Below are 24,518 nucleotides of genomic sequence, written 5' to 3'. Positions count from 1 at the left end.
CACTGCTCACCCAGCCCTCTCCTTTCCCCATTGCCCTCCCTCTGCAAGCCAAATTCTGCTGAAATCCCCCAAAACAAGATGGCAAGGCTACGCCCCCCAGCTCCTGCCGCAAGAAACCTACCGCCCAAGGCAACACAGACGTGCAAAAATTAATACTTGCAGCAACTTAGCGGTGGCAGCAATAATCCAGTCATACTGCAGGGAGAGAAGGAACATCAGAGCCCACAAAAAAGCATTTAGCGCATAACGCTGCTGGGGCGCAGCTACCGCTCTTTGCAAATCCCTGCCTGGGGGAAGGAGCCCTGCAAATCTGCTGTAACTTTAGCAGGGAAGGAGGAGTCTGGCCTGATTAGCCTTGCCTAATAACCACGTGCTTGATCCCATCAGAATATCTTGATTCCTCCGCGTCTACCTCTCCTGAGCATCCCCAGCTTCATGTCCTCAGCTGAAGAGGAGGTCCTGGACAGAGGGGCTGCGGGCTGCCCGGCAGGCGGAGGGACAGGCCTGGCAGCCAGGAGCCTCCGCAGCCTCTCGGCAGCCCTGCACCAAGCGCTGAAGGCTTGTAGCCTTGTTGAAGGCTTGAAGGCACTTGTTGTGCCTGCCTGGCTGTGGGGTTGAGTACGTTGCATGCACACCCAGGTGAGGAGAGTAATGAACATGCTCCTCCAGCGAGGTAACGCCGCCTGTTGTACTCGTTCGCTCTGATCTCAAGCTGGTAAAATAAAAATAAAAAAAAACAACTGTGCCACACAGTGTGTCACCAGTTCCCTTACTTTTTGGGCTGTCTGGACTTCTTGTCGCAGCTCTTCCTTTCCCCTTTGGAGTCTTCAGTCCTTCAGCAAGATACTGGTGGCCACTTTCTCCCAGCTCCAGCCTTCGTTTTGCCTGTTAAAAAAAAAAAACAACAACATATATTTTTTTTAATTGATAGATGTTAAGAAGTGTATTTCACTTTATCAAACACAACATCGGGGCTACAGGAAAGGCAGACAGCAGTGAACTTCTCACAGCAAGGTAGCGGTACAGGTTCATACCCCATATTCATCACAAGGGAATCTGAGTATTTACTGGAATCCTAAGGTGGACTTAAATACGTCGCTCTCAAAGGTGAGGTTGATAGGGTTTTTATTGGAAAATTCAGCGATTTTTTTTAATTTGAAAAGCTGAATGACAGTTGTATGATCTACTTCAGTCTAGTCTGGAACTTCTTAAATACATGTGAAAGATTTCTACCCTCAATTGAGTTGAGAACATTTCAGTTAAGAAAAGCAAAGAGCATCGCTCAAGCACACACACGTATGCACCCACCCAGCTACATTTCCTTTGAAAAACTCTTTATACCAATATAAGTTTGCACACAGGTAGTATTAGTGCAAGTTATGTTTTTCCTTCACCATTTGAAAGGACAGCTTTGAGAGAACCAGCAACTTCCACTACCATAAAAGTTCCATCAATGAAATACAAGACGTGACACCAAGGAGCATTGGACAACTGTTCTCCTCTGTTTCTCTGTAATTTTTGTCCTCATTGAAGCACAGCCACTACATTTATTTCACATTGACTAGCAGATTTGCATTAAAGCTGTCTACATAAAAGCATGGTGGAGCAGAAGTCCTGTCAAAAAGATGATGCCTGAAAATCAGCTGTAAATGTTGCATCCAGCTCAAAAAAAAAAAAAAAGCTGTGCACACTTGCATAATAAAAATAATGAATGAAACTGTTAAGCTATGCAACACAGACAAACTGTAATGAAAACCACCACCAATATGAATTTTGTTCTTAGACAGAAAGGCAATCTACTGTCTTTGGAAACAATTCTATACCCTACCACACTTCTCAAGTTACTGAAATTTAATCTGGGGATGTTTGTTATCCTAACAACAGAAAGAACGTTACCTGGGAAGACACGGGAAAAGAAGAAAAAGAAGTTTTATGTCTAATGAAATTTAGCCAAATAGCTGTTTCCAAAGAATGTTGTTTATTCAATTAGGTTGAATAATTCAGAGTATTGTATTTGCTTGCTCTTCAGACTTGCCCCAAAGGGTTGCATCATGTTCTGCTCCTCAGTGAGCCAAGATAAAATAATACATTCTGCTATGGAGTTGTAGACAGATATTTCTGTATTGTGGATTTATCTTATGTGTTTTACTTTGTGTCTGCAAACTACAAAAAGCTCTAAATAAATTAATTTTTTATGCATTTATTTATGGAGAGTTAACTAACATCTTTGTGCTGGACTCCACTTGCAAACCTCAAGCTTATTAAAAGGCGAGTTAAAGCAAACGAAAAGTTGTTATGAGCCCACGGTGTAACAGCACGTGCAGAGTGCTCAAGCCACTATTCTCTATATTTTGTGAAGGGGCAAGGCACTAATTCATCGGTACCAGAGCAAAACCGAACTGACTGCGTCCTTTTAAGCGCTGCAGGCAGCAGGCTCCCAGCAGCCCATCGCCGGCAGCTCCTAACAGCATGAAACACCTCTGCTCCCCTCCCCGAGAGACATCGGCTCCCTAATCCAAGGACACAGATTTTAAAGAGGTCAACTGTTAACAAAGGCATCCAGCTAATATGTTTAGCCAACGTAATTGGATTAAATTAAGATTACAGATATTCCAGAGGGAGAAACACATTTCACACTTTTTTTTAAGTAAGTGGTTCTCCACCCGGAGAGCTATGAGAGAAAAGGAAGGAGGGGTGAAAAGGGAACAATTCAGGGCGTGGGAAGACTAGGCCAAAGGGATACAATTAAAGATAAAAGAGAATCTCAAAACCAGGTGTGAGGAGGAGGGGAAATGCTAAAGACTTAAAATCCAGAGATTTGCAGCGGCTCTCTCCATCAGAGCAGAAACTCTGGTTTGGACGACACACCAAAACTTGTTGCCTCAGCTTGTTTGCCAGACATGAACAATGGTATTTTGCCCCTACTTTTGCGGTTAAACACTTACAACTTTCTCCTGTGAACTTCAAATAATCAGGTTTGGTAGTGAGAGAACATAAACAGCATCCTCTGGCTGCGTGCAGCAGCACAAGCCCATCCCTGTGTGTCAGGGGATGGTGTTACAAGCAACACGCTCTCAGGGGTCTCTCCAGCATACTGTACCTACAGGCAGCACAGGGCTATGGACTGGCTTCTGGAAAAATACCAAACAGCAAGAGAGTGCTACAGAAGAGTTATTTTGTAGGGCACGAAGCGCACAGAAAACCTGAGATACGGAGCGAAATATTTTAGAAGAGTTTAAAAGAGCTTGGTGAAGTTACCAAGAAGCAATTTTAGCAAACCCTGAGGAATGTTTAATTTCTGGCCAGATGTTACACGTCACTCAGCAAGTGCTTTCTTCCCCTTCCTGTTCTACAAACTTCATAACAAGATGCAGGATTGAAGTGGTATATTCTCTCAATTTCTTCTTCCCTGACTTAGAGACCAAAGATTTTCTAGTGCCTTTGTCTTTGCACTAGAAATCCTGTGTGACTCACAGTTTCTCTCTCCCATCTCCAAAATTATTCATAGCGCTTCCCAATACCAGACTTCCCTTCAGAAAACTAAAGATCTGTGTTCAGCCATCAGCAGAATCAGTAATCCTTTTAAAAAAAAAATAAAAATCTTGATTTGCATAACTTATTTCTGCTACAGCCCTATAATCATTATTTGCAGTATTTGATCAAATAATGCAAATAAAGACAATACAAAAACTTGTACAATCACAGCATGCAGAATCTTCTCACACAGTACATGGGACCTGCTAAGTGGAAAGCCAAAGGACACCAGCACAAAGCACCCCAATGACAGGGAAAGGTAGGAAGCGTAGAGACTAAGAACTTCTCAGCAACTTGAAACTCGAGTGCAATACGTGGAAGTCAGATTCCTCAGGGAGATCGTGAAAGGATCATAAAGCACACGGGGTAGTGAGACAGGTAAAGCCACAGACTGATACATCCAGCAAGAGACATAAAAGTCACAGGAAAGCATCCTATTGATCTGAACCAGGCACCTACCTAAACCCTTGGTGAAGGTCTAAATGTTTGGTATCAACTTTGACTCCATTTTCTCTTTCAATACCATAAGCAACTGCTGATATAGATACAACTATGGATCATATAATCACAGAATGATATGAGGTTGGAAGGGACCTCTGGAGATCATCTAGTCCAACCCCCCTGCCAAAGCAGGTCCACCCAGAGCAGGTTGCACAGGAACGTGTCCAGGCGGGTTTTGAATGTCTCCAGAGAAGGAGACTCCACCACCTCTCTGGGCAGCCTGTTCCAGTGCTCTGCCACCCTCACAGTAAAGAAGTTCCTCCTTATGTTTAGATGGAACTTCTTATGTTCCGGTTTGTGCCCATTACCTCTTGTCCTGTCACCGGGCACCACTGGGATCCACTGTTCAGTGCAGACCACTAAAGAACAGGTGGCACCTTGACTCCTATGTAGTTATGTCCTTTTAGCTTCAATCCTTCTTCCAAAAATAAAAACCCAAAAAACAACCCAGATAGCTACCAAAATTAACATTAGAGACAAACTCACAAGAATGTCTTCATAAGAACACTTGTGTCTCTAGGAAAACAGTTTAAAACCTACTAGGATAAGCTAAGTATTTTCAAGTAGGCAGGACCTGATGAAATTCACTTAATACTTGATCTCAGTGATTAACTTTTCAGAAGAGGTTGGAGGCAGGCATACTTACAGAACACTAGAAAAAGAGCAAATGTAGTTTTATCACGAATTGAAAAAAGGGCTGGAAAGGGTGCAATCAGGAAATTATAGCCCATCCCTCTTAATGGGCTGTTTTAACCTCACAGCTGCCTGGGTCTAAAAGGTTGCTGCCACCACCGCTTCTCCGGCATTGTCCCTCCATCCCCAAGACACCCCTGGTGCAGGCAGTGCCTGACCCACAGGTCCTCACCAGACCCCGGAGGGAGCTGGCTCAAGGGCTCACAACCAGCAGAACCCTAACCCTCCTCCAAAACACGAGTGAGGAGTTTTCTGCCAGGTTACCCCTTGCTGGGTAACTTGGCTTCGGAGCAGGAGCAGTGGGACACCCTCCATCCCCCCTTGGGGCATCACCTTGGCATTCGAGTGGCTTCACTTTTGTGTCACACAGCGAACAACTTCAGTTTTTTGGGGAACAAAAGTGGCACCAGTAATAAAAAAAAAAAAAAAAAAAAGAAGAAAAGAAGTCAGAGCGTTACCTCATAAGAGCATAACAGACAGCAAAGTGCTAAGTGTGAGGTAACAGCCGGCACGGGGCTTTGTCAAGATAGCAGGGAGGGAAGTGCTGTGGTGGGGGACGGGACAACCAGCATCACTTTTTGAAGACCACAGCACGTCAAACTAAAGCCTCATTTTCTTTCAGGCTTATATTTCTGAGTTTGAGGGAAGAAGCAGCAGTAAAACGTCCTCTAATTCTTTCCAATGATAAAACCATGGAGCGTAACTTTGCCAAACTATGCGCATTTGAAATTTTTCCTGCTAGATGTCTCCCCTCAGCTTTATTACTGAATGCAAGGCAGTTGCACTGTTTGCAAGAGACAGACCTAAGAAAAATTACATTACCTGTGCTACCTTCCGGAAACCCTTTGGCTGAAATACTGCTGTACCCACCATGCTTTAGCAAGCACGTAAGATTTGACAGAAGGATGATCTGAGCCGGGCATGTGCCCTTCTATTCCCTCAAAATACCAAATTTAAAAACACTTGGAAAAGCACAGCTGCTACATTTTCAATATAAACACCGACAGCCAAATTCCATTTCCAACTGCAAGTGGTGCAGCTCTTGGGCCTGCCCAGGCCACGCACATGCCATCTCCTAGGAGGTCCCGGCCAGGATGAGATACGTCTAAGTCCCCTGCTCCCCTAGCAGGCATTCAGGGTATATTGGAGCAGCAGCAGTTGGATTTAAATATAAAAGGACAAAAGCTGAACTCAGAACAAGAGCGAAAGTAAACTGGGACAAAGTCTGCTGAGATGGGGACAGAAGATAAAATAACTGATTAAAAAAAAAAAAAAAAAAAAAGGGATGAGGAGTTGGAAAGCAACTCCCATTTAGGGTTGACTGAGCAAGGAAAATAGGAAGATTGGAAATGACCAAGCATAGCAAGGAATAAATTGTGTGTATTAAGTGACAGCTGACGGTGAACCAAGCAGCAAGCCAGAGAAATGTGTCTTAGCACTCAGCTGTGTCTCTGTCAGTGCCGCAGAGCGAGGAATAAACTGGGCAAGTTAAGCAAGGGCAGGCGACGAAGTCTGGTGTAGTCTCAAGAAGATATTACAATTGCTAGGGGCAGATAAAATGGCAGCTTTTCTGTATGCCACCACAATGCTGATATTGCTGGGGAGGGGATGCAAGCCTACGCAGAGAACACAGATAAATTTTGGCGGCAGCGAGGAAGCCATAGCGCAGACGCTTTACCAATCCCCACGCACTTTCTGCAGGCTTTCCTCCATGTTTTCAGAATTAAGCAGCCGCTGAAAAATAAAATTTGTAAGCCTCGGTTCTGAGGCATGAACTCTAGGAAGCTGTTCTTGAGGTCAGGAGCTGCAGAGAAGAAAGCAAACACCTTACGTGAAAGGGTAAATTAAGCCGGAGCTTGATGAGGGAGGAATACAAGAGAAGAAGCAAAGAAAAAAAAAAAAAAAGGACACCTTGGGGTGAATGCACAGAAATATTCATATGCTAGGGAAATTTCTCCACTAAACGAGGCAATACAGGCTGTGCCTTTTGAATGTGCTCGAATGAACAAACTCTGGTATGTGGAGAGTCCCGAGTGCTGCCAGAGGGCTGTACCCAGCTGAAGGCACGGTAAACACTACAGCCGACACCAGGAGAGACCGAAAAACAGGGAGAGGAGCAGAGAGGAAAGCAGAGGAGCTCCCAGAAGGGAAGGGGCTGAGCTCCGCAGGTCAGCGGCTGCAAGATGCAAGAGGATCTTGCAGGTCAGAGAATGCAAGAGGATGCAAAAGATGCAAGAGGACTATCAGAGCTGCTGCTTTTGGACTCCTAGTGACAACTCCTCCTTTTGTACCTATTTCTGTTGAGCAATAAGGAGATAAATTTGCAATGCAATCTCCTGGAAGGGAGAGAGATTTCAGTTTTCCATGAAGGATGATTTACCCCAGTGGCCTACACACAGATAGCAGTCATTGGTACCACACTACCCTTGGTTTTAAGTAGTTAATTCTGACAGTATAAAACCATAAGAAGAGGGTTTAAGGAAAGAATAGGAAGATAAAGAAATAGCTGGGAATTAAACTACTTGCATGTATAAGACAATAAACTAAGTATGTTCTTAAAAAGGGGGTTTCTAAAAGCCCTCTCAACTCTTCCCAAAAATATTACCCCTCTGTCAAAAGTATGCATTCCCCTACCACCCTACACAGAGGAACAAGTCCAGGAATGGCACTTTAATGAAAACATGACCTTAATTTTAAGTTTTATATGTCACTCATTCATTAAACTGAGGTAAGAGCATATAAAAAGATACACAAAGAATAGTGCCTTGAAAATTGAATAAATTGTAAAACCAACAAAAAGAAGAACAGGAGTCTGAAATATCGCTACTTATTAGTCAGGATTATTAGTTGAGTGACAAGCAGCTGGTATTTAAAGTAACATTTAAAGAAGCATTTTAAAGCAAATGAAAACACAGCTTACAGAAATCATCCTGATCAGCCTACTCCAACACAAAAGCCCCAAATTTTCTTCTCAGAAAATGGCAACTGTAGTAAAAAGGGGACAAGAAATCCTTTACACTACACCAATTTGTGTTTCCTAAACTATCAGCTTATTTTTCATCTTATCAGGCATCAGCTAATTACAGTTTTGACTGAGGTAAATTCTTCTCTAGCTCCTATATTGAAACTATTCCTTCAGCTACAAATCGCTTGTTTTTAATGTAGATGAATATTAAAAGAAAATCCCCTTTGCATGTCTTAAATCGGGTTTATCATTCAATAAGAGGCACCTCACAATTATCAAATTAAACTATGTTCTGATCATCTGCAGCCCCTCCTTATTAGGCATTTGACCCTGAGAGATGAAGGCTGATAGTGTTAACTCTGATGAAGTTTCTTTCAAGGCTTAATTGAACCATCCTATTCCCATTGATTTTCCATTTTCACGATTCCCTCAGAAGTATCGGGAGTGTCAAGGAAGCCACGAAGTGCTTAAGTATCAAACCATAAGACTTATATTTAGCTCAAAACAGTTAAAACGTGGGTGGCCGAGTTTCAGCAGCGGATTCTTGCTTGAAAGTAGGACCCAAGCCAGAGGAAGCTTGCAATGGCTTTCCCTTCTCAGGTTGAATATGCAGGAAGAGGTAACACAAGTGTCACGAGTGCCTCCCAGTCATTGCCACAGAACATCACACAATGCCATTTTTAACACCCACTGAAGGGAATACATTAGCTTCCAAATACGCTCAACAGTTTGAGCGCAGAGGGTTTGTTCCCACGTTAGCAGCACTGGGCATTGATGCCCGACAGTTCACGCTTCTCTCATCTCCCTCCTGTCTGAACAGAAGGACGTTTTCAACCACCTTTCAATGAAACGCAATGACCTGAACCAAACCAAGAAGGCAGCGAAATGCAGCAATGAAAAATGGTGGTTTCTTCCTGGACATTTTTACTGAAGGAGGATAATCATCTCAAGGTACTAATTCCCTTTCATTTTCACCCTGATACTTCATGGGGGGCTGACCTGCCAGAAGGGCAGAGCATCTCACAGTCACCACCCCTAAGGTAACTTGGACACTGAGGTAAGCTGACAACCCATTTGATGTTATTCCATTTTCTGCTCATCGGTCTACTTGGATGCCATGGGATCAGCCTACGCCCCATCAAGCTTGCACTCATGCAGCTCATCTTATTCTCCTACACTGGTGCAGTACTTCGTATTTCCTTTGTGCTAGAAAGGGAAGGACATTACAATGGTTGTGCAAGACATAAACCAAAGCATAAGCCACGTTTCAGGCCTCAAACCAACAGAATTACACCTATGCTACATAGGAAATGAATCATCTGAGATCTTTCTATTGCAATTTTTTTCCGCCAAACATGAAACAATTCTTTCTTACTGGATGCAATGACTTTCCACTGTACTAAGCTTGACGGCTCCAGTTACCATTCATGTTGAAATACGAAAAGTTATTTTCAGGAAACTGCACCCAGTTTTCATCTCAACTGCTCAACTGCCCCAGGCGAGGGGCACACGTGCCTCTGAGAAGTCCTGGAAACACCTCCATGCAGCAGCTACTCTCCCATCCCAACAGCTGCTGGAGGCTGAGCTGCACCTGCCTGGTTGAGGTGGAAGCTCTGGAGGACAAAACTTCCAGAAAAACCTACTGACAGAGTGCCAAGACACGCAGCAGAAGCACAAGACAGACCAAGCAAGAATCTGAGGGGGGGATATCCTGACTGTGGGGTTTTGGGGTGGCTGGGTGCAGCAGGACAGTCTCCCTCCCCGGTGAGCATAACCAAGACCACGGTGGCAAGGCTATCTCTGCCACCAGCAAGCTTTAAAGCCAACCTGGTCCTGCAAATTGGTGTCAAAGCTACCAGCCCCGTTCCCAAAGATACCACTTCAGGGAGGCTGCTGCCCCCAGAGCAAAGCTTGGGGGTTTTCAGTTGCAGTTCGCGTCAGTAATTTCTCACCACAGACATCCTTTGAAGAAAACAAGACTGTCACAAAACGGGCCTGAGGCTGAACTTTCAAACCGATGGCAAGCGGGCAGGGGGGAGGGAGGACGTGACAACAGATGGGCCGCATAAGAGACTTCTCAGTGTAATTTCTTTGTATTGCATACATATGTAATAGTTATACTGACACAGGTCCACTTTTAACCTTACCCATGGAGGTTAAAGTACGCCAAATAAGAAAGCCATAGTTTAAATCCACACGGTGTGTGATAGGGGCATCACCTCTTCATGCTTGCTGTGTCTCAGCCCTGCAGAGGACGTTCAGCCTCCTGACTGGGGAGGCTAAAACAGAACTGGAACAAGGGAAATTAAAACTTCCATATCATTATAAGGTTGGATCCCAAAGAATAACCATCGCAAGCAGCCAGTCTCAAAATACATCCTAGAGATCATTTTGTATTTAAGGACTATTTTTAAAAGTGCTCTTTGGGAAGTCATTAACTGCAAAATAAGATTGTGATTGGATTAGTTCCACTGAGGGGCTTCCACCCTGCATGTAGAAATTAGCACAGCTATTTAAAAAAAGAAAAACTTTCGAAACACTGTCAGTTGTCTGCCAAATTGTCTACTAAACAAACAAGCCCTGGGAAGGGGGAGGAAGGACATTAAGGGAACTGGAGAATAGGATAGGATGAACTTCCTTGGAGGAAATTCCAGTACATGCCATAAAGTATCAGATACACAGGTTAAATATTAAAGTAATAGTATACTGGGCATATATATCGATATAAGAATCAGGAAGATAGTTATTCCTCACTTACAGAACATGTAGAATATAGTCTTAAAACTCTCTAGGAAGATGGAATTAATAGGATTTGATACCTATGAAAAGGGAGGAGAAGACAGAGCACTCACAAAGTCACACCAGTGCTATCTCAGTGTAGGTGCAGGGTAACAATGCAAGATGGGGCTTGCATCACAAAGTTTGCTCACTAAATTGCCAGCCTAAGCCACAGCATCTCGAGCTTTGTTTTCCTTGGATGCAGGACACCTACAAGAAAGGATGGCATCTGTGGAATTACACCGATGAAGTTTCTGGAGTGCAAGCTTTCTTGTCTGCACAGGTCTATGGTTGAAAATTTTCCACCCTGGCACCCCAAAGCTTCCTACACTCCACTCAAAATATCCATACTGAGTTACATTAGTGCAGTGCTGAGGGACGGCGTCGCTTCACTTACTGACAGGTGATTCATAGGGAACCAACTAACTTGTACATTCTTTCAAAAATTAATGACAAAGAGGATCCATATGCAAACAATTCAGAAACTATAGCAGAAAGCTACAAACTAGAAGGCATTAAGTTTTAAATACTCAGGTGCACATGAGTTTTAGTGTTGGGTATTCATGCTCCCAAAGGAGGAGAATCCTGTCTTAAAAAAAAAGTTGACAGCCATCTCGACACTGTATTTTTAATTCACTGCCTGAGGCAAGATGGTTCTTACATCTTACTACTTGTTCAATTAATGTAATTAGTTATAAAAAGCCAGATCTAAAGTAGTAAAATCTTTAATTTTGAAGTACTTCCCTAACCTAATTCCAAACAAGTATAAAAACATACAGCTGAATTCCCCAAAAGTAATAAATGTACTTTGAATCCATTTTGGGTGATAAAAATATTATATAGATTCCAAAGTACATTGTGCAAGTTGACAGAAAACTTTCAGGAGACAACCAGACCCAGATGAGCTGCAATGATTTGCACTCACAGAGCCAGATGATAAGAAATAGGGTCCTAAGCCTTTGCTGTAATACAGAATAGTTCTGTACATTGTGTAAACTGTGGGGGTTTTAGTTCACTTCAAGGAAGTCACAACATTGTCCAAGCAGATTAACCCTGAGAAGTTGTTTCTGCACCTACAATATCTATAATGCTGACTTTGCATGGAGAGACTGATTTATTATTTGCAAAAAGCTAATAAGGTATAGTTTTGAAAACATAATTACTAGTATCACATTGAAAAAAAAATGCTTAAGTAACCTTGAAGAAGTTAATACAATAACCTCCTCCACATACCAGACCTCAGAGTAAGAAAAATAAATAGCAAGTGCCCAAGAAACAGGAAACACAGTTTACATATCCCAAAGCAACTATTCCTAGAAGCAGTCAGAAAGGAGACTCCAAATCAGCAGAAAGTCAAAGAGGTAGACAAAAGCATGTAAGAAGAGAGCAAGGGAGAGGATCACAGATAGCAGGGACCTAGAAACCCCAGTTGTGGCTGACAGCCCCTTTCATCCTAGATCAGGAACAGGTACTGCCGTCAGAGGTTTCTCCACAGCACATTTCAAGTACAAACTGAACTCGGTTTTCACCCAGCCTGGGTTACTAAACTCTAGGACCTGGTGATTTCCTCCCTGCTCACGTCAAGGTGGGCAGCTGTTGTATATACTCTTATTTCAGCAATCGGTTTGGCAGCAGACAGCTTACGTGGCTGAAACGACACGAAGATAGCTGAGTTCTTAGTGTTTTAAATTCTCTGTAACTTCACAAAGAACAACTAATCCACTGAGCTTTTGCTGTGATGCACATCCAAGCTTGGCAGTATTTTATCACTCCATCGGCCACACCAAGGAGCAGAACAACCAGGTAGCGCTGGCAAAATGAAGATAAATTATTTAGTTCAAAAGACAAAATTTACTTATTCCCAGTGACAGGGAATGAAAACAAGACAAGACAATCAACAGTTTGTGAAAAAAGCAAACGAGCCTTGGTAGACTAAATCATTTTCTTTTTCACATCTGGGTAAACTCTATCATGCCATGGACAGGGCAATCTAAAAAGCTGATGTGATAGCCTAATTTACAAGACAACATCCAAAACAGATATGTCATCACAGAGAATAAACTCCTAGGGGCAAAGAAGAGAAAGTTGCTGTTTTGGCTCTAGCGAAGCAGAACATCTCAGGTCACAGAGTCAACCAAGGACTTGACTCTAGGTCAAAATTGGTCCTCACCAGACACAATCTGTCCATTCCACTTTGTCTTCTTTACTACGTATTCCCTAAACTAAATACCTTGAGATCACTTCTCCAGAAAAAACGTGTACTATCTTTAAGTCTGAAATGTTAAAATTAAATGAATTGATATTTCTTCTCTAACCTGGCCTTTGATCAAAGAAAAGAATCCAACTTTCTCATATGACCTCCTACGTATCACAGACCACTACCTTTCCCCTAGTTACTATGCAGCTGGTAACATTAAACTCTCTTGTAGTCAAGGATAGGAAAGATTGCCATGCAATTGTAGGATCTCTGATATGAGAAAGTTAAACGAGCAAGAAACTGTCAAGAAGGACCATAAATATGGTTGCTGCCACCAGAAAGCAGGCAGATGGACTTAATGACCTCAAGGCTGTTCAGAGCTGAAATTACAGAGCACAACTCTGCAGAGAAACTTCACAGCAAAACATTCATTCTGTCTAAACTTGAAGGTATCAACTCATGATTATTTTCCCTTCACTTAAGATTAAAAAAAAAAGTCTAATTTCCACTTTGAGTTTGCATTGATTCAGCTTTCAGTAGGAAGTACTTGACATGCTCCAAGTTCAACAGTTTAAGAAGTCCTTTAACACCAGAAGCATCTCACAGGGTGGCTGAGGATGGACCTCTGGAGATCATCTAGTCAACCCCCACTGCTTAAAGCAGGAGCTACTAGAACAGGATGTTCAGTGCTGTGTCCAGTTGGGTTTTTAATATCTTCAGTGATGCAGACTCCACAACCTAAGAGCCCTATTCCAGCGCCTGATCATCCTCACTGTGAAATCTTCTGTTTAAATGGAATTTCTTGCATTTCAATTTCTGCCCACTGCCTTTTGTCCTGTCAGTAGTCACCACTAAGAGGAGCCTGGCTCCATCTTCTTCACTTCTTCCCATCAGGTGTCTATACTAATCTTCTGTCTTCCAGGCTGAACAGTCCCAGATCAGCCTCTCCTTGTGTATCAGATGCTCTGAGTCCTTAATATCTCCTGAGAAGGAGACTCCACAACCTCTCTAGCCAGCCTGCTCCAGTGCTCTGTCACCCTCAGAGTAAATTAAGTTTTTCCTCATGTTGAGACAGAACTTTCTGTGTTCCAGCTTGTGTCTGTTGCTCTCCATGTGTTTCACCAGGGCTGAGCAGAGGGGAAGGATCATCTCGCTCAACTTGCTGGTAATGCAATGCCTAATGCAGCCCAGGAGGTCATCAGTGGTCTTTGCCATAAGGATGCATCGCTGGTCCACCAGGACCTCCAGGGCTTTGTTTCGCAGAGCTGCTTTCCAGCAGGTCTACCCCAGCCCATCCTGGTACCTGAAGTCTTCTTCCCCAGAGGCGAGACTTTGCAGTTCCCTTTACTGAACTTCATGATGTTCCTGCCAGCCAGTTTCTACAGCCTGTCAAGGCCCCTCTGGATGGCAGCACAACCATCGGCTACATCAACCCCCCTTCCCAATACTGTATCTTCTATATCAGTCAAGTCATCCCTTAATATTAATTTCATAAACAGAATATTGCGCTGTAGTGCAGTACAGTGCCATACAACAAAAAGTTGCACTGTAGGGCATTTCCTTCAGACCTCAAATTATTTTTGCTGCCCTATTTAACATCATCTTCCCTTTTTCAACATTTTCCCTTTACAAGCACTAGCACTGAATTGCATGTGTTACCTCAAGTATCAGCTGCACCAAGCCTGTTCGCTGAGGAAAAAGTTTCCCCCTCTCCTGTTCCTTTTTTGTCTATGCCAGGATGCAAGCCTCAGTGCCACAGCCCCTCAGCATCACGCTGGAAGCTGGCGTGCAGTTCCTTGTCCACTACAGGCTTCTCCAAAGTGCTGCTTTCCAGGATACAGGCCCTCTTTCATAAGGCAGAGCTTGCAGTCCCTGTTCTCTGGCATACAACTTTGCCTTTGGCTGTATTAAAGACGCAGTTGTGTTTGAATATGCCTACAGAGCAAGTTGTGAGAGCTCCATTATCACTTACTATTCTGCTAGCAATTACTATCAGTAACAGTTTTTTTGTTTACTTCTAGGACAACGATGAAAGCATGCCGTAGTATTGGGAACAGTGCAAATAGTCACTGGAATCAATCAAAAGGACCCTTTTCCCAATCTGTCACTTAGCCAATTTTTAATCCAACGCCGTACCGATGGTGTTTTTTTTTTAATGAAAGTCCTTTACAATATTAAACATCCTTTCTGTCAGCCTCATTCACAGGTCAGACAGCTACACCTTCGTTATCTTTTAGCTTTTGGTTGGTGGGGAAGAAAGTCAGGAGAAGAAGGGCGAAGGTAGGAAGAGCTGGCTGTTGGACATTGCTGGCAAGCATTTTAGGAAACACCACAAGTGCTTTTTGCAGTGCTGTGTTCAGAACTCCATCCTTATAATCACATGCTACTTAAACCCTCCAGAGAGGGTTATTTCAAGACTTTTGGGCATCCCAAGTCTTAGGGAAGTTTTATGGATGTCAGAATGAGACTGGAAGGGCAGAAAACTAGCACAGAGGTAAAATAGACAATACCTAGGATGAAGGCAGAAACTCAGGTGTTTATTAATGAGCTTTAATTTCTGTCCATTGCAGCCTAAAGTTCAGAGAAAACCTATTTGGCTTCTTGAACTGCTGCCTTCTCCCTCCTTCCCTTTCTGCTACCTGCCTTGCAGTTATTAGAACTATCTCGTAGGCAATGGACAGCTAAATGGGATTTTCCAGAAGCCTGGAGAAGTCTTCCAGTGGAATTTAGCACTAAAATATCACCTATTAAATGCTGCACTAAAAATTCCTCTCTTTAAATAGATTTCTTCTGTCTTCAAAGTTACCTTCTCAATTCAGGCTCATGGGCTCTTCCACAAATGTACATTAATCTGTTCAGAAAATAAATGACCATATGATTTAATCGTGCCTTCTTCACAAAACCCATGACTTTCTCTCTTAGGATCAGTACACCTTGATCCTTTCCTTTTTCAAATGCAGTCCCACTTAATGAGTCATCATTCCCTCCTCTCACACACGCTTTTCAGTCTCTCCTTTTCTCCCTTTTCCTCTTGTTTTAGTAAAAGCTGTAGGTAGGGCAAACTAAAATAGCAAGTTTCACAACTGGACATGAGACATCCTTAAATTTAGATCAAGTGAACCCTTTCAAAGTACACAGGATCTTTCCATCCAGACAGATTTATAAAAGCTACATATAATTAGGGAAAGGAATAGGATCAAAAATAGCATCTGTATGATGGCCTTTCTCAACAGTATGTGGATAGGAAGAACAGCAGCCTTATTCTCTTAGCAGCAGGAGGAAGGGTAAGACAACTCAGGGCAGCCACGGGAAGCCTCCACCACCCTGTAGCTTCCTAGATTGCTAAAAAGCCTGAAGTGTGGTAGATTCTCAAAAAAAAAAAAAAAAAAAGAAAATCCTCATTTTCTACACTAATTGTTTTCCTAACCCTAATTCCAAACTACATCAAACTGGAAAGCCAAGATTATCCAAGAAATCTTAACTAAATTTCACTATCTGAAGTTGCAGGTTCTTATCCAAGGTGAAGCAAAAGTACTTTAAAGACAGCCTTGGAAGAAACCTGCTTTGCCAGTCACTGGTTTGTCTTGGAAGTACAAAACTCAAAAACAAAACAAAAACACACCAAAAATCCTGTTACCTTGCCTTGACATCCGTAACTTCTACTCTTTCAGTAGGCGCCTGTGGATGATAGTAGTGAGACGACTCTTACTCCTGCCTTCCCTCCCACGCTTTGCACTGGCAAGAAGCCCTCACGCACTCTGCACTAACTTGGAACAAGTTCTGCAGCAACGCTTTCCACAGCAAACTGGAAACTTCGTGTCCGCTTCAGGTAAATACATTTTATTGAATTAAATACAAGAAAGTAAATATGGCAGAGTTACAGCCTTCCTTGTATAAAGAACTGAATTCCAAAATAAATAGGAATGCTACACAGCTTTCACGATTTTACTATCCTGCAAACGTTTCAGTGCACAACGATGCTAAAGAAAGTATCAGGAGAAAGATGGAAGTTTTGGCAGCTGCTGTGGGGAGAGCTGAGGCTTCAGGCAGTGGGCAACATTGGAAGGATTGTGAGATAAATCACATCTGAAGTTTTTTGCTGAAGTAATCAATAACAAAGCAGTTATGTTTAAAATTAGGCAACAGATTAAAGTGATAACTCTTACTTTTGCAACCCCATCAGTTACAGGCTGTCTCCAGAGCTAGGCAGTACCGCACTAGTTGAGTTTGTGCGTGGAGGTTTCCTTACAACCTCGATGATATATCTCCTTTTAAGCTGAAGCCGAAATTCAGCAGCGTATTTTGGTCAAAAGAGCCGAACCCTGCAGTGTCGTGGAATAAGCAGGGCCCCAGGTGCTCTCGCCACCAGGCAGGCTGGCTTCACCTCTCCACTTGAGGGACAGAAGGGAGACACTGCTGTGGGTGCAGTCATGAAACTCAACCTTCCTTGACGAACTTTGCGTATGACTAGCGTTCATTACCACCCATCTAACCAGAACCTCTAGGAGCCTTCCCACCTTCATAACCCGTACAAGGCAAGCCACTCAGTGGGGGCTGGGGCTATCGGCAGTAAAAGCCATCCCAATTCCTATCTCCAGGGGTTCTGCGACCTCTCGTGCAAGACCACGATGCCTTTGCTTTCGTCTGTTAAAAATCAGTCACGTCAAAGCCCTGCTCAGAGCAGCATTACCTGCCCAAGCAGCACAGCCAGCCCGGCCTCAGGAGGGATTTCCCGATAGTGATGATCTGGGAGAAGGATCACAGGCTCCAGGATTACAGGCTCGCTACAGACAAAACTTCTCAGCACAAATTACATTTATATCTTCACCTACTTCGATGCCAGCCACCAGACTGTAATTAAACGGCACGTAGCCTGGGATTCTTGGTCCGGGACTGGGAGCCGAGCGTGCAAGGCACGGTGCAAACGCAGCACCATGAAGACGCAGATTCTCAGTTTTTAAGCAACTACGGATTTTCCTCTGCGAATCGAGAGGAATTTTTCAGCCGTGTTTTCTCCTCTGTGTGCTCACAAAAACCCCTAAAGCCACCTGCAAGCCTTTAAAAAGGCTGAAAGCAGGAGGTGGGGAGGGAGGGCAAGCCCTTTGGCACCGGTGGCCGCTCGGTAACCTAACGGCGCAAAACCTGCCGATTTCTTTACAGAGCCATCTGTTAGGTTTTCGTTACGCACAACTCCGCCTGCTTCTAGGAGATGCTGAGGTTGCAACACACAGGCAGCGAGGCATCCCACCCACACCTCGGGACCCCCCCCGCCACCACTGGGGACAGCCCTCACTGCCCACCTCCTCCGCCCCAGCCAAGCGGCTGAAAACTAATTGCTTGGCCAGTGTTAGCTTTCAGCCGGTCCCCAGTCTGGCCGAGCCGTGTGCCGATGCAGGGAGGCGGTGGGACTGGGTGAGCGGGGAGGGAGGGCAGCATGACCCTCTTCATAGATTGGTCCAGGCCGGAAGGGACCTCCAAAGGTCATCTAGTCCGACCTCCCCGCAGTCAGCAGGGACACCCCCAACTAGAGCAGGTTGCCCAGGGCCTCGTCGAGCTTCACCTTGAATATCTCAAGGGAAGGGGCCTCAACCACCTCCCTGGGCAACCTGTTCCAGTGTTCCACCACCCTCATGGTAAAGAACTTTTTCCTAATATCCAATCTAAATCTCCCCTTCTCCAACATAAAACCATTGCCCCTTGTCCTGTCACTGCAGGCCTTTGTAAACAGACCCTCCCCAGCCTTCCTGTAGGCCCCCCTCAGGTACCGGAAGGCCGCTATGAGGTCTCCCCGGAGCCTCCTTTTCTCCAGGCTGAACAACCCCAGCTCCCTCAGTCTGTCCTCATAGGAGAGGTGCTCCAGCCCCCTGATCATTTTGGTGGCCCTCTTCTGGACCCTCTCTATCAGGTCCATGGACTTCTTATATTGAGGGCTCCAGACCTGCACACAGTACTCCAGGTGAGGTCTCACCAGAGCAGAGTAAAGTGGCAGAATCACCTCTCTGGATCTGCTGGCAACACTTCTTTTGATGCAGCCCAGGATGTGATTGGCCTTCTGGGCTGCGAGAGCACATTGCCTGCTCATGTCCAGCTTCTCGTCCATCAACACCCCCAAGTCCCTTTCCTCAGGGCTGCCCTTTCCTTCGTGGCAGCACTGACTGGCATCGCCGTAAGCTGAATCTGAAACCACCTCCCGAAAAGCATCTCCCAGGATGGTTCCAGGAAATCCCCTCTGCCATGGGAAGCACTCCTAGTAGCACAGACCCGGTGCCCAATTCATATCTTTTCCTTCCCATCCCAGCAGGCAATTAAGGTTTCCCTCGCTATCAGAGGATTACATTTCATTTCTGAGAACATGCAGATAGGAAGCAGAAGGATATTTTGGTTTCCAAGACAAAAAGCCGTTCCCATGTTACTGAACGAAATGGATCTAATATGATGATCTAGTGCACGATGGTGAGGAGAAACGGGAAGACCTTTGTCCCTCACTCATCCACTGCAGATACCTGTCACAACTAGACTGCTTTGTGTTTCAGTCCCCACATGCAGCTAGTGACCACCTGGAGGATCTTGACATGCTATTTAATACTCCTCTATATGGCTGAGGGGAGTGGGGTTGTTCAGCCTAGAGAAAGAGAGGCTCTCCTTATGGCTCTCTACAGCTAACTGAAAGGAGGTTGTAGCAAGGTGGGGGTCAGTCTCTTCTCCCAAGTAGCAGGCAATAGGACAAGAGGAAATGGCCTCAAGTTGTACCAGGGGAGGTTTAGCATGGATATTAGGAAGAATTTCTTCACCGAAAGGGTTGACAAGCATTGCAACAGGCTGCCTAGGGACGTGGTTGAGTCACCATCCCTGCAGGTATTTAAAAGATGTGTAGATGTAGCGCTGAGGGACACAGTTTAGTGGTAACTTGGCAGTGCCAGGTTAACGGTTGGACTCAATCTGAAAGGTCTCTTCCAAACAAAATGATTCTATGATTATCTTCAGAAATACTGAAGAGTTTACCAAGCAGCACAACTGTTTAATCATAGCACATGACTACTAAACGTAATATACAGAAAGCAAGTTTGTTATATCTACTCCAAATTAGTACCTTCAAAGTATAACAAGGAAGAAACTGGAACCATCAGTCAGTAACATTATCACTCTTCTCACAGCCAGAGCTGCATCCATCAGATGCACTACAGAAAACAAGGAGAACAAAGCTAATCAAATACTACCACCTTTCTTCCGCTCCGTTATTGCCTCTCCTAAGATTGACCACATTTGTGGTTAAACGCAGGGAGTCAAACTTCCTATACGCCGTGTCGTTACGGTTCCAGATTTCCACTGTGGTTCAGCCGTATCACAGCTCTGGAAAGGCACACTGGCATATGCTCAAACCGCTGCCTTCGCTAGTTACGGTGAAAAAATTCTGCATCGTGACTGTAAAAGGTTCTTACCCGAATAATCTCGCTGGTCTACCCTCTTAAAGATCTTAATACTAAACTTAAAAAAAAAAAAACAACACACAAACAGAAAACCAACAACAACTCAAAATAATCCACACACTAAAAAAACCCCACACTTTGTTGAAACTCGTAGTCTGGATAAAAACACTTAGTGAAGGGACTGACATGATTTCACCGTGCCAGGGGAGACACAAGTAGCTAGTTAAACCAGAGAAGCAGAAGCTCAGCTCCTGAGGATCCCCAGCACACACCTCATTCCACTGCTCCCAAGGACTCCTGCTCAGGCCTCACAAGCCCCAAGGCTGTGTATATGTGTGTGTATATATATATATACACACACACCCCCCATCTTTTTGTCCAAGCAATCAAAAGCCTTCATCAGTTCTTTCACAATTGGAAGGTCACATCACTGAGACTGATAGTCCAATCTCAGCCGCAGTCAAGATGCCGCTGGCTGATCTGGTGGCAGGACCAGCAGCTTGTCCCCTCAGAAAGCCATCTCCACAAACTCGCATGTACTCCAAGCATCTGCTGGCAAGTATAGCTGCTCATGCTAAGAAAAACTCCTAAGATTGTCTTTAAAAAAGCATCAGCTCATTGCAAAATGGACAGAGTGATGGGAAGCACTCCTAGTGGCTATGCAGTTACACACAAGAACAAGCAACTAGTCATGGCCCATCATCAATATTACTATCAAAAAAATTCCAGTCTCACGTGTAGGGTACGGATGCACAAGCAGGTGGACCTGTAGTGACAGGTGCATGAGAATGTCCCCTATGTAAGTGTGCCACTGCATCAGTCCTGACCTGCACACCCACCTCAGTTCAGACCAATATGCCCTACTAAGTTACACTCCATGTTTTTCCTCAGAGACGAGCGGACCATGTACCTTCCCACACTCTTAATTCAAGACACTCTAAATTCAAGGTTCTAGCTGGGAAGCTCACTGCACCTGCTCCATGCTGGGGCTCATGCCCATGCAGTCATGGAGGGGCACTCAAACACCAGGCAGAGCAACAAAGAGGGCAAAAAGCATCATCTCTGGCATTCAGAGATAGGCAAAATCCCTGCAGGAGGTGTTCAGCAGTACTTTGCAGCAGAAGGAAGGATACATTTGATCTGTGCAACATTAACGAAAGGGTCTGGCGCTGAACCTAGACAAAGTATCTGACACCAGCTTTTCAGGAGGAAAGCAAACCTTTCAGGACCATTACAGCTGCTGGCAGGCAGGCTGTCCCTAATCTTCTAGGCATGACATGCTTGCATGACCAGTGAAAGAGCTGGAGCTGCCATGATGAGCAGGCACGATTGCCGAGATCTTTCCATCATCCCTCTCGTTCATAGAATTATCATCATAGAATCACGAAATACCAGGTTGGAAGGGACCTCAAGCATCATCTGGTCCAACCTTTCTTGGTTGTGTGAAACCACAGCCTAGACAAGGTGGCCCAGCACCCCATCCAGCTGAATCTTTAAAGTATCCAATGTTGGGGAATCCACCATTTCACTGGGGACATTATTCCAATGGCTGACTGTTCTCATTGGGACAAATTTTCCTCTTGGGTCCAATCATTTACTCCCCAGGAATAAGTGGTACCCATTACCCCATATCTTTTCCATGTGACTCCTTGTAAAAAGGGAGTCTCCATCTTCTTTGTGGCCACCCTTTAGATACTGGAACATAGTGACAAGGTCTCCCCCAAGCCTTATTTTCTCAAGGCTGAACAAACCCAGTTCTCTCAGCCTTTCTTCCCACAGCAGGCTTCTCAGTCCTTTGATCATCTTTGTGGCCTGTCTCTGGACCCTCTCTAGCCTGTCCACATCTTTTTTTGTATAGCGGGGACCAAAAGTGAACACAGTGTTCCATGTGTGGCCTGACAAGCGCTGATTAGAGTGGGAAGTTCAAGAAGTTTACAACTGTCCTAGATCTGTTGGTTTTCTCCATTTCAACAAGGCATCACCATCAAACAAGTCAACAGGCAAGCTCAAGTATCTGATATTTTTAGCTAGATATACTATAGCATCTCACAGATGCCTAGAGTTTTCTCCCTGCAAGGTCTTAAGGAGATTCCTCCCTTCTCAACTGCCAGTCGAGCAGAGTTTGGGAGCTGCTCTTCACACGCTGAGGCAACTGAGCTCTTCAAACAGCTAGGAAAGCCACGTTTCTCCACTTCAAATGAAGTACTAGCAACAGGTATAATGCCTGTGTGGTACAACTGATGCTGCTTCTCCCCCTTGGAGGAAGGAGGGAAACATGTTCAAAAGTGGCCCTGAGGCTATCAAAAGAGCAAGATGTAGTCAAGAAAACAAAAGCTAGACGAATCTGAAGGCAAAAATAAAAAGGCTGAAATTCTGATCCTTTCTTACTGAACACAGAATGATCTGATAACTCCCAATTCATTTTGAGGCAGAAATACCCAATTTGGGCCTTAAAGAAAGAGTCTGTCTTAGTCTCTGCATTGCAGATGAGAACAATCACATTTTTGCTTGCTCTGACTTATAGCTAAATTGATTATTCTCCAGGACTGGAAAAGAGGGAGAAAGGAGGGAGATGGTAATCGTCCTTATAAAATTCTTTAAGGTGAAAGAAGTGAATGCATCTTACTTTTCCTAGCAACCCTCTTTCCTAATTCTGAAGCAAATAAATCACACTAAGGACAGTATCCTGAACATATGGCTTTCTCTGAATAAGGGGAATTTGCCTGCCTACAAGCTTGTTTTTCTTTTCTCTCTCTCTTTTTAGTTCTATTTAATTAAATATGTCAGTCTCTGGAATCCCCTTCACAGCAAAGTGGCTTCTGCCTTCCCCCCCCCAAAAAAAAAAAACACACAAGGAAAGCTTTATAAGTATTAACTTATTTCTGTCCACAGAAGGCCGTACCTACACTTAACATCTAGCCAACAGCACACAACCTGTTCACCACTGTTGCATTCATTTCCCACATATTCAGCAAAAGCATGTTACCATGATGAGAAAGGGAAGGACTCCAGCGCCCCAAGGCCAGCAGCAACATGAAGAGCATCTTTAGAACACGAGTCACAAGCAAACAATGTTGGAGGCCCCCAAATGACCTTGTGCATTTCTTTACTGCCTTTCTTTACACCTAACAAAGCACATGGCTCCAAGTACAACCACCCACAGGACATGTTTTTATTTTGCCATTCCCATCTTCATGCACAAGACACACTGTGTTGCGTAGTCTGGACTTCAAATGTTCCCTGGTCTTTCTGTAGAGGCACTGAAGCAAAGGACCACAGGGAGGGCTGCTGCTAAACCCTAGATCTGGAAAAGCCTCCCTGCTCTCATAAGCCTCATCCCAAGAGCCTTGAAGGCTCTTGGATGCAAAGTGGTTGTCGTGAGGGCCCTGAGAAGGGGGAAATACCCCTGAAGTTCCTCACTCCCCTGTCTGCAATCCAAGAAGGCAGCTGGTGGCAGCACGTAGAAGACGGTCACAGAGAAGTTTGCCAGCAGGAACGAGAGGGTAGCGAGGATGCCAAAAGGCAATGCTCTGCATTTTTCTTAATTAACAAATAAAAATAAGCAACAAAAATGTGACTAGCAATTGAAATCAGAAAGGAGAAATTGAAGTGATTTTACATAAAGAAGTGTAAACCAAAGTCATACCAAAAGCCACCTGAATTTTTCTCTATCAGACGCAATTTCCCATGTTCATTTGTGTCATCTTCACAGTGTCAGTTTTCGAGAGAACAATTCTCAGCTCAGCACGACGGAACAGTAATACCGACGGGCATGCAGAACATTAGCATGTTATAAATAAATTGCTAATTTGAGGTGGGAAAAAATCATCAAGGCAGCTCTTAAGATTAAGAACCAGAGAAAGAAAATGAGCAACTTGCTTAAGCTTTCAGGATACTGTCTTTTACAAAAAGAGCTTTTTCTAACCCCCAGATCCTAGGGGAAAAAAAGAAAAAAAAAAGAATAAACCTAGTGAAATACCCAGTGTCGAGACAAAGCAGCCAGTGAAAATGCCATTATAATTTTTAAAGCTCTCCCTGCCCCCATCTCAAGTAGTAAGTTGTCTTTTCTACCGGCTCAAGAGGTTTGTGCTTAAAAAGAGTACTACAGGGGAGTTGTGAAGTTTCGGCTTCCTCTCACCCGACTCGCAGTTTTACATAACTCCCAAGAGACTTTTTTAGGCTATAGATACCGCGCAGCTAAAAAAAAAAAAAAAAAAAGAATGAGGTGCAGAACTATTATACAGCAATTTGGATCTGGGTTACTTGGAGCCGCTCGATAAAAGCCTTACCATGAAAAATAAAACTTTATTCTGCTGAGCCGACAGCCAGGATTATTCCTGCTTGCGATAGCCCTGATCACCACCCTCCGTCTGCCCCACACGGGGTTCCCTTCCCACCCCGTCCCCGGTCTGCAAGGACAGAT

At 44.2% G+C, this 24,518-nt stretch overlaps 1 protein-coding gene across 1 annotated transcript in view; it reads right to left on the bottom strand.

The window, feature by feature from the left end:
* The window catches only part of E2F3 (E2F transcription factor 3), a 45,320-nt gene that overhangs the window by 11,305 nt on the left and 9,497 nt on the right, over positions 1 to 24,518 (bottom strand). The window contains exon 2 of the mRNA XM_074146526.1: positions 774 to 885. Within this exon, the coding sequence (XP_074002627.1) occupies positions 774 to 885 (112 nt within the window). The remainder of the gene's footprint in view (positions 1 to 773; positions 886 to 24,518) is intronic.

Source organism: Numenius arquata, chromosome 4, assembly GCF_964106895.1.
Source record: "Numenius arquata chromosome 4, bNumArq3.hap1.1, whole genome shotgun sequence".
In the NCBI taxonomy this organism is placed as follows: Eukaryota; Metazoa; Chordata; class Aves; order Charadriiformes; family Scolopacidae; genus Numenius; species Numenius arquata.
The sequence above is the reverse complement of the archived record's forward strand: the minus strand, read 5'-3'. Positions and strand labels throughout refer to the sequence as shown.